This window comes from Gadus chalcogrammus, chromosome 3, assembly GCF_026213295.1.
Source record: "Gadus chalcogrammus isolate NIFS_2021 chromosome 3, NIFS_Gcha_1.0, whole genome shotgun sequence".
Lineage (NCBI taxonomy): Eukaryota > Metazoa > Chordata > Actinopteri > Gadiformes > Gadidae > Gadus > Gadus chalcogrammus.
The window spans coordinates 24117608-24128209 of NC_079414.1; the positions used below are offsets into that span (position 1 = coordinate 24117608).

At 47.0% G+C, this 10602-nt stretch overlaps 1 protein-coding gene across 1 annotated transcript; it reads left to right on the forward strand.

Annotated features, from left to right (window-relative positions):
- The first annotated feature begins 714 nt into the window (after nt 1-714).
- clta (clathrin, light chain A) lies at nt 715-7575 on the forward strand. Its single transcript, XM_056587369.1, has 5 exons — nt 715-1013; nt 1842-1870; nt 2277-2394; nt 3035-3146; nt 7355-7575. Exons 1-5 carry the CDS (start codon nt 830-832, stop codon nt 7524-7526), a joined length of 615 nt encoding a protein of 204 aa, XP_056443344.1. The 5' UTR covers nt 715-829; the 3' UTR covers nt 7527-7575.
- Nucleotides 7576-10602: the final 3027 nt, after the last annotated feature.

Here is a 10602-nt window from a genome sequence, read left to right on the forward strand (position 1 = left end):
GATGGATGGATGAATGGACCTGCATCTTAGAGTACTAGATGGATGGATGAATGGACCTGCATCAGAGAGTACTAGATGGATGGATGAATGGAACTGCATTAGAGAGAGTAATGGATGAATAAACATGCAGCAGAGTATTAGAGATGGATGAATAGACATGCAGCAAAGTTTGATAGAGAGATAGTTGGGTAAATATACATGCAGCAGATAGTAATAGAGATGAATGAATACATGTATATGCAGAAGAGGGAGAGGAATAGAGATGGATGGACGAATTATAGAAATGCAGCATTGCATGGGGAATAATAGTAATTAAAATTGACAAAAAATTATGACTTAACCTTGAGATGGATATTATTATAAATTGTTATTAGATATGATCATTATAAATTAATATTTGTAATAACGCCAAGACTCTGGCCTAATACAATTACTTATTAATGATCAATGTATCATTAGTTACTGTGAATGGAATCAACTAAAGCTTTAAGCGAGACACGTACTGCTTTGAACGGTCGTTTCCCCTGACTGCTGCGAAAATGCATTTTTACAGCTGAGACGATCTGCGCCAGGTCACGGGATCCGCACGTTACGCTATGAAGCCGATCCATTGGTCAACGTTCGAGGCTGATCGAATGCCATTTGCTTGTTGCGGCGTCAATCATCCGTAACCCAGCCTGATTGGTCACTTTGTCAATTTCCGCTTTTGCCTTTTTGCATCGTTTCCCCGCCCCCACTTCAACCCCCCGTTGAACGTATCGGTGAACTAAGACACCTGCTCTCTCTCCCCTCAGTCTTGACATTCTTAACTCGTTTTTAACCACCGAGAATGGACGACTTCGACATGCTGAGCGCACCGGCCGCCGGTAACGGCAGCGGCTCCGGGTCTGAGGAGGACCCCGCCGCCGCTTTCCTGGCCCAGCAGGAGAGTGACATAGCGGGCATCGAGAACGACGAGGGCTTCAGCATCCTGGACGGCGGAGAGGTGCCCTCGTCCCTTTCAGACGTCCCCGGTGGGTGGTCGAGTTGACAACGATCATTGAAAGACGTTAATGTGCTTCCCGATCGATCGGTACCGTTATAATCGTTGAACCGTTTGATCCCTTGAAAGATAACGGGTCTCGTTGTATGGCTAGCGGGCTTAGCACATATTACGTTAGGAGTGACACAATAACGATCGTAGGACTTATTTCTGCGTCTTGGCCACCACGCTTCAAGGTTATTGCTTCCTCGCTTACAATGAGAGCATAATAAACATCTGTGTCCGTTATTTTAACGTTCAAGAAAACCTTGTTAATGCCGCGATAAGGGTGGTGACAGGTAGCTAGCTGGGCCTGTTTTCATTGAATCCATTGAGTTGCTTGGACAACATAATGGTACGGGTTTAATGTGACGTCAGCACGTCGCGACGTCGTCACCTCCTCTCCCAGAGAAAGAGGAACCTTGATAGCGTCTCACCCTTGGCCCTGTATCCGCAGTAAATCCTCACAGCAGGGCCTATTCATTTCAGGGAAGAAGATTATTGAGCAATATGTTCAGGGTGTAGTGTGCCCTGCATATAACTGACCGTACTGTGGTTGAAGAGCTGACCAGGGGTTTATTTTACACTTTAATGATCATATATAATATAATAATAAACATTGTCTTGATCTTTTTTTTGCATTCTTAGGTTGTGAGATATTTAGCGTTGAAACACACAAAGTCCTTTTAAACGTGTTTGTGAACATGGGTAGTGCATGTCAACATGTTGTATTGTAGTGCATGTGCACATGTTGTGTTGTACTTCATCATAGTTTATATCTTGATGGTCATTTAACCACTGGTTGTTCCTTTCCTCCCAGATGGTGCGGTCAACGGGGAACTCCACGCGGTAAAACTCCTATTCCCTCATTAAATTATTCAACCCTCTTAAGTAACATGACTCTGCCACTGTCTTAACTCCTGCATGTCTCTGTTGCACTGACGGTCAGTTCTGCTATGAAGTCTGATATTGGATCATGGGAGACCACTAGCCATAAGCCTGGGTTAACCCTTATAAAGAACCAGTGTACTTACAACTAAATCAAATTGCAGACGTTCACACGCTATCGTTGACCCACTAAAAGTGTATTGGGCCCGGGCCTAGTTGTTGGCTATTGGTCACCAGCCTGCCAGTTGGTACGTTCCCGTGCGACCTCGCTGATGTCATTTTATGGGTACACCGGGTCCTTAACCCTCCTCCCTCATCCTGACCTTTGGTTCCCGGGGTCAACCCCTTACCCTCCTCTGCCCCCCAGGAGAGCAACGGCCCATCTGACTCCTACGCAGCCATCTCCAGCGCAGACCGCCTGCAGGCGGAGCCAGAGAGCCTCCGCAAGTGGAGGGAGGAGCAGAGCGACCGGCTGGAGGTCCTAGGTAGGCCTCCCCCCCCACCCGAGACCCCGCACCCACGACCCTGTAGTGCACCCATCTGTATTCTCCAGCCACTAACCTGTCACCTCCACCCTGTAGCATCCGCCCACCGTCACGTAGTCTCCACCAATCACAATGTGGTCTCCACCCTGTAGGCCCCGCCCACCGTCATGTAGTCTCCACCAATCACAATGTGGTCTCCACCCTGTAGGCCCCGCCCATCGTCATGTAGTCTCTACCAATCACAATTTGGTCTCCACCCTGTAGTCTCCGCCCACCATCATGTAGTCTCTCCCAATCACAATGTAGTCTCCACCAATCACCCTGTAGTCTACACCCTGTACTGACCCCACCCAGGTCTCCCTCTCCCATCCTGTCCCTCCCTCCTAACCAATGTCTCTCGTCCCTCTCTCTCTCTATCCCTCCCTCTCCTAACCAGTGTCTCTCGCCCCTCTCTCTCTCCCTCCCTCCCCCTCCTAACCAATGTCTCTCGCCCCTCTCTCTCTCCCTCCCTCCCTCTCCTAACCAGTGTCTCTCGCCCCTCTCTCTCTCTATCCCTCCCTCTCCTAACCAGTGTCTCTCGCCCCTCTCTCTCTCCCTCCCTCCCCCTCCTCACCAATGTCTCTCGCCCCTCTCTCTCCAGATGATAACTCGCGTGAGCAGGAGTCTGCATGGAAGGACAAGGCTAAGCAGGAGCTGGAGGAGTGGAACAACCGGCAGAACGAAGCCCTGGAGAAGACCAAGGTCAACAACAGGTAGAGCCAACTCACCGGGCCCCTAGAGCACGAGGTACCACCGGGGGCCCTAGAGCCAGAGGTCCCATCAGGGGCCCCCAGAGGTACCATCAGGGCCCCCCAGAGCCAGAGATTCCTTCAGGGGCCCTTGAGCCAACCAGAGGTACCATCCGGGGCCCTTGAGCCAACCAGAGATGTGACCGTTCCTCTTTACCTCCGTTGCACAATACAATAGAAGTGTCGGCTTAATGCTAATTAACCTGCTAACAAACTCTACCGCTCCTACTAAACCTGCACGCGTATAAATGTAGTGAAGTGTAAAAGAAAGTACTGAGGAAAGATGAGATTTCTTTCACCTCGTTTGGCTAACAACGCAACGTCCACGGTTGTGTGCCAGGTGGAAACGACTGCCGCGGTAGCCCTTGTTTGGCCGGCGGTGGTGCTTTCGCCACTGGACACCGATTTCCGGCCTCTGGGCGATCTTTGAACCAACAGCCTTGGGGGGGGGGGGTGTGATGACGTATCTCCTGGCTGTCTCCCTCTCCCTGTTTTTACCGCTCTCTGCATCTCTTCTCTCTTTCGTCCCTCCGATGCCTCGCTCCCGTGGACCTGGCTCAGAGTTCTGGACGAGGACTTCTACAAGCAGCCCTTCTCTGACCTCATTGGTTATGTGTATGTTGTTTCAACTAACCTCCTCCTCCTCCTCCTCCTCCTCCTCCTCCTCCTCCTCCTCCTCCTCATCCCACCTTCCTCCCTGCGCTCCTTAAGTCATCAGCTCCAGCCCTTCACAGGTTCATCAATCATCAATTCATTCAATCGTTCATCAATCATTCATTCAGGAAACATAGTTCATCAATCATTCATTTTGCACACATCGTTCCTCCAACTTTATTCGTTCAATCATTTATCAAATCAATCACCTTCTTTATTAATTTTTCTTGTACGAGCCCCTCCGTACATTCCTCTACGTTTGTTTATTTTGAAGCCACGCCTACCTAAGTGGTCAGCGAATCCGGATGTAGTATTTGTTAGATCTGTCCTGATCCCTGATTGCTCCAGCGGGTTGGCAGATGTCTTGGACTTTGTCCACCCTTTTCAGTTCACACGTCACAGCTCCACACCAGACAATATCATGCTCTATACATCATATTTCAATTGGATGTCATCATCTTTTTACATTATCGCCTGGGAATCGTCAAGTCACTTGCACAGTCATGCCCCCCGCCCCCCCTCCCCTTCAGTCCGTTCCACTATTTATTTTTGGAAGATCATCCATATTTTCCTCTATGAAATACTTTGATAGTTTGTCCTGGAGTTCTTTAAATTGAATCGTTGCTAGCTGATGGTACTCCATCAGACAGCTTGTTGTTAATTAGCCAGCAGTTGGTAAGCTACTGTAGATAGCTCAGATAGCTTGTTGCTTGCAAAAAGCTGTAGTGAGGCAGCCCCCGCTAGCTGGCTACCAGTTGAACTGCTGTGGTCAGACCGCTTGCTGCTAGCTAACTAGCTGGTGAGCGGCTGTGATCAGGCCGCTTGTTGCTAGCTAACTAGCTGGTGAGCGGCTGTGATTAGGCCGCTTGTTGCTAGCTAATTAGCTGGTGAGCTGCTGCTTACAGCTTGTTGCTAGTAAGCTGCTTGCTAATAGCTTTCTTGCCATTGGATGGTCAGGTAGGGTCATGTGTTGCCAAAAAGATGATCTGATAAATCCCTGTAGGAGGCGAAAAAGCTCCTCTTGCTCCCTGCTCAACACATATATTTGTCTAAATGTTTGTTTAGTGTCGTTGACCTTCGACACGCCCCGTATAGATGACGTGGCCATAACAAAAGCATGACTAACACTAACCACATTAAAGAAGTATGGGAAAGCTCTACTGCTCCCTGTAGTCCCCACATATTGCTTTTCTAAGGTTTATGTTTGACGGGTATTTCACCTACTGGTGGTCCCATTGTTCGCTAACCAATAGCAACGCTCTGTCCGAGCGACCAACCAATGGCAAGCCCACACCCCGCTGTGCGCTTCCTGCTTCCCAAACCGCTGGTAGAAACACAGAGGCGACGGCTTGGCTTCTGCATGCTGGCTCAAACATCTGCATTTAGCTCATCTTTCAGTTTAATTCATTTATGCCCTCTCTTTCTCTCTCTCTCTCTCTCTCTCACTCTCTCTCTTTCCCTCTTTCCCTCTTCTCTTTCTCTCTGCTGTTCTGTTCTGATTGTGAAACTGTTTCTCCCTGTTTTTTCTTGTCTGCTGCTCCGTCAAAGCACACACATTAACCATCCCTGCTACCGCCTAGAACAGTTAAGTAAACCTCTGGAACCGCTCGTTCTCTGAGCCCGTCCCGTGGGCCGCGCTCACTCAGCAGCCGTCCGGGGTTCTCGCCGCTCGCTGCGTGGGGGGGAACAAAATGTGGCGTTACGCGTTCAGTTACCCCACCCAGCCAGCGTTCAGAACCAAGCTCTCACCAAGATGGCTGCTAGGTGAAGGAGGCCCATTGTTCTGATTCCAAGACCACACGGCCTGCCTGTGCATATTCCGTGTGTGTGTGTGTGTGTGTGTGTGTGTGTGTGTGTGTGTGTGTGTGTGTGTGTGTGTGTGTGTGTGTGTGTGTGTGTGTGTGTGTGTGTGTGTGTGTGTGTGTGTGTGTGTGTGTGTGTGTGTGTCAGGTTGTTGCTATGGGCGACCAGAAGGGATGCAAGCGAGTGGTTTTGGTGTAATCTTCCTCTATTTCATGTTTACCTTCTCAAGGGTTTCTAAATGTTTTGCTTTGGTGTTTTATATCAATTGTCCTGAGGCTCGTCCTTCATTCAACCAGTAGGGATGTGCAGTGATATGCATCGTCCAACTATCATTTCTAACTTAATGACTGCAGTAATAGTCTACGTCAACCCCCCATTTTAGCACTTGAACTTGAACTGAAAGTAATGTTTGGGTTTACCTAACTTTTAAACAAAAAAATCAACCATTATGTTAAGCTGCATGGAGATGCTTACAATTATTCACTCAATTGCACAAAAGCAACTTTTACCAAAGGTCCTTTCTGTGTAGGAATGTTAAGAGTAAATTTAAAGAGCAGAGAGTTCTTTTTTACACACACACACATACATAGTTAGTTTCAACCATGTCATTTGATTGGACAAGAGACCTCGGCTCTGATGATCTTCGTTACACTGCGTGTGCCGGCCTTCCCTCTCTTGGGATATTGGTTGTTTAAGGTGTTATCTGTTAGTGTGTAGTTATGTTATCTGTAGTTCTGTGAGGGAATAGATATGTAACATGTAGTCGTGACTGCAGATATGTAACGTGCTGTTCTGTGACATGTAGTTCCATGAGTGTGCAGATATGTAACGTGTAGTTCCATGAGTGTGCAGATATGTAACGTGTAGTTCCGTGAGTGTGCAGATATGTAACGTGTAGTTCCGTGAGTGTGCAGATATGTAACGTGTAGTTCTGTGAGTGTGCAGATATGTAACTTGTAGTTCTGTGAGTGTGCAGGTACGTCTGTGTAGAGATGAACTCTGCGGGTAAAACAGGATTGCTGTCCTCGAGCCACGATGGGCCGCTTTGGTTTATTAAAGAAAGACTAATCTGAAATAGAAATAGCGCTAACTTTGTGTAAAATAGGCTGAATTCTCGTTTTAGTTCTAACACCATTTATTCCAGATATAGACGCGTATCTAGATTCATGTTTGCATTATCTGGAAGGTGCATTAAATTGTGTTTTGGAGCCAATGCTCTTTGGAGTTGACATCACACATCGCTAATGCTAAACCGGTCTTCAGGTGCCTACTGATCACCTAACCCATCGACAGAAAAGTGTTCTCACTGATCTTGTCGGGACCTGGGAGGACCACGAAAGGCGAAGAAGCCAAAATCATAAACTAATCCTTTTTAAATATTCTGAAATCGTGCAGGATGTACCTAGGCCTCTCGAAGACATCTAGTCGTTTAGAACATATTGAATCATTGCTGTAGAAAGTTCTACACACAGTAGTACCATCAAGGGGTTTATGCTACAAATGTTTTTCTTAAAGGCCAGAACAAACTCGATGTATTAAACGTTCATCAATGAGCGGTACTTGAAAGGGCCCATGAGGTGGCGACGGACAGTGGTTCTGTTGTGCCGCAGGGGGTATCGTCTTGTTCTTGGTGTGTGTGTGTGTGTGTGTGTGTGTGTGTGTGTGTGTTGACCCCCCCCCCCCACCTGACCCAATCTCTCGTGGATGTGGAGCAGGGCCGCTGAGGAGGCCATGATCACGGACCTGGACGAGAACAACCCCGGCACGGAGTGGGAGCGCGTGGCCAGGCTCTGCGACTTCAACCCCAAGTCCAGCAAGCAGGCCAAGGACGTGTCCCGCATGCGCTCGGTCCTCATCTCCCTCAAGCAGGCCCCGCTGGTCCGCTAGGAGCCCGGTGCGCTCCGAGGGGCCGCCACCTACTCCCTCCAACAGTAAACCCCCCCCCCCCCCCCCCCGCCCCCCCCACCCCTACAGCCAACCCCCGTAACCAATCGTAACCTACCTAACATCCCAACGACCGACCCACCAATCTTTACCATCCTCCTGACTAACCCACCAATCGTAACCCACCTAACATGCACCTGACCAACCCCCAAATCATAACCTATAGCTAACATCCAACTGACCAACCCACCAATCGTAACCCAACCCATTTACCAATCGTAACCTACCTAACAAACTGATCAACCAATCGTAACCTTCCCAAAAAAATACTGACCAACCAATCGTAACCCTGGCTACAAAAACTAACCAACCAATCAACCTCACCGACCAACTCAACGTCCCTTCTTCTGTGTTCCCCGACCGCGGGGCTTCACCGATCCATCTGTCCATTTCATATGACCTCATTCCCTGTTCTGCATTCCTTGCTTCCAGTTTGTCTTCCACCTGCAGGAGACTCTGGTAGCCCCAACCTGTCTTAGAGCTGGCTGCTCTCTCAGAAGGCCCAGTTCCACCCGGGGCAGTCTGTAAACGCACCCTCCAGTCTGGGGGGCCCCTCAGGCCTGGGGCTTTTGGGTCTGTGTTCCCATGGTCTGTGGCACCAAGGGTCTGAAGCCCCTACGGTCTTGGCCAGTTTCCATTGCTTAGCACCACCCGGACCCCCTAAGCCTAACCCTGTGTTTTTTGGTGTTAAAAAAAATACAAAGTATATACAGATTTATTTTTTTGTCACTGTTCTTTTTACGGACCAAAACTCCTTGAGTCAGAAGTGAAAACTCCTAATTTACTGTGTGTACCTTTTAGTGTGTAGTCGGTTTGTGTTGTCCTGAATTTTCAGACTATGCATTTACTCCTGTCCAGTCCGGAAGTGAACAATCCAGTCATTGCGTTAAACATGACCCATGTGTATGTGCGTGTGTTTGCTCTTATGTGTGTACATATAGAGAGGGGAATATATATATAAATACATTATAGACGTGGAGACTGGAAGGTTGATGTTGTTAAAAGAGCTAACTGTTAGCCACCAGGTTGAGTGTTCATGGTCCTCATAATTTCAGTATCTCAGTAAAAATAAAGAAGTGAATGAAATTCAAGGATTCTGTCTTTTTTAGTTTTGTTTAAACCTTGAATTTAGTTTCATAACCTTGATACATTTTTGATAGAAAGGGCAACGGTTGTGTGCAGTAGCATACAAGTAAAGCATCACCTTATTTCACCCATATTGTCTCCTTGAAGCATTCTATGTGCTTATGAAAATATATATTAAGAGCTTGCTATTTATACCTCCTATCTAGTCTGCTCTTAATCATGCCCGGGCGATCGCTGTTCATCATTGTAAATTTGTTTTCCAGTGAATCATTGAATTTCCCCAAATTGTAATTAGTGCAGAAGGGAACCTTGAACCTTGTAGTCCAATTAAATGACTGAATGCTCCTTTTGCAACTTGCTAATTGAATAAAGATTTATAAAAAAAAACTCAAAGTATAACACCCATAAAGCCCAGTTGGCTTAGCAAATGATTTTTAATGAGAAATAGTTTATGATCCTCATAACATAGGCGCAACGCATAACCCTCAGTTACATTGTTGGCAGCGGTGGGATATGTACTTATTTAAACGCCGATAGTAAGATAAATTGAAGATAACTACGACCTGAAATTATTTTCCATCAACACAGATAATAAAGTTAATTTATAATTTTCAATTGACGAAATTCACAGAATGACAGAATTTTCCATCAATGGTTTGGATTCTGCCGACTGGCCGCAATGGTCTCCAACTCCTCTTGTGTCCGTATTATTTGTGCAACCGATTTAGAAGGACCACAGGCACTCTCCAAGAGCTCTTCACCTCATCAGTCACATCAAACAGCTTCTCCAGGACTGCCTTTGGTACTTCTAATGATGCACCTGCATCGAAAGCTGGAGAACGTAGTGTGAGTCACCAAGCAGACTTAGAACAAAGTGTGAGTCACCAAGCAGACTTGGAGAACGAAGTGTGAGTCACCAAGCAAACTTAGAGAACGAAGTGTGAGTCACCAAGCAGACGATAAGGTGAGTCACCAAGCACTTAGAGAACGAAAAGGTGAGTCACCAAGCAGACTTAGAGAATGAAAAGGTGAGTCACCAAGCAGACGATAAGGTGAGTCACCAAGCACTTAGAGAACGAAAAGGGGAGCCACTAAGCAGACTTAGAGAACGACAAGGAGACTTATCAAGTGCTAAGAGAACGATAAGGAGACTTATTAAGGCTTAGAGAAGGATAAGGAGACTTATCAAGCAGACTTAGAAAACAATAAGGAGATTTATCAAGCAGACTTCGAGAAAGAAAAGGAGACTAATCAAGCAGACTGAAAGAACGATAAGGAGACTTATCAAGCACTTCGAGAACGATAAGGAGACTTGTCAAGCAGACTTAGAGAACGATAATGAGACTTGAAAGCAGACTTGGAGAACGATAAGGAGGCAAGTCAAGCACTTGGAGATAAATCAGGAGACTTAAAAAGAACCTCCAGAACAATAATGTGACTTGTCAAGCACTTTGAGAAAGATAATGTTAGTCACCAAGCAGGTTTAAGGCTCTGACACACCAACCAGATTATCGGTCGTCGGACACTCTGGCGAGCTGAGTATGTTCGGGGTTTGTGCTGATCGATTGGCCGTTGTCAATGCCGTCGGTGATCTTTTCAAGCCCATCTGGGTTCTTTTCGGCCGATTGCACATGTTGAATCGGCCATGACCAAATCGGTCCGACTGCCTTTTCTGCCGACGAGCGGCTGTCAGAATGGTGTGTCAGGGCCATTAAAGACAGCTTGGAATAACATTTTTCTTTTTGACATTAGGTCGTTGTATATTTCAGCAAAGTATATATAGTACATATTTCTGTTCAGCAATGTTTGCCCAAACTCTAGTCAGTTATATTAGGTTCCGCCCCAAACACAACAATCAGCTATGTTAGGCTCCGCCATAAACACAACAATCAGCTATGTTAGGCCCCGCCCCAAACACAACAATCAGCTATGT

Coding starts and splice junctions, on each gene's coding strand:
- clta (XM_056587369.1), top strand. CDS start 830: ATGGACGACTTCGACATGCTGAGCGCACCGGCCGCCGGTAACGGCAGC. Junction 2,395..3,034: donor CGACCGGCTGGAGGTCCTAG/GTAGGCCTCCCC, acceptor CTCTCTCTCCAG/ATGATAACTCGCGTGAGCAG. Junction 3,147..7,354: donor AAGACCAAGGTCAACAACAG/GTAGAGCCAACT, acceptor GATGTGGAGCAG/GGCCGCTGAGGAGGCCATGA.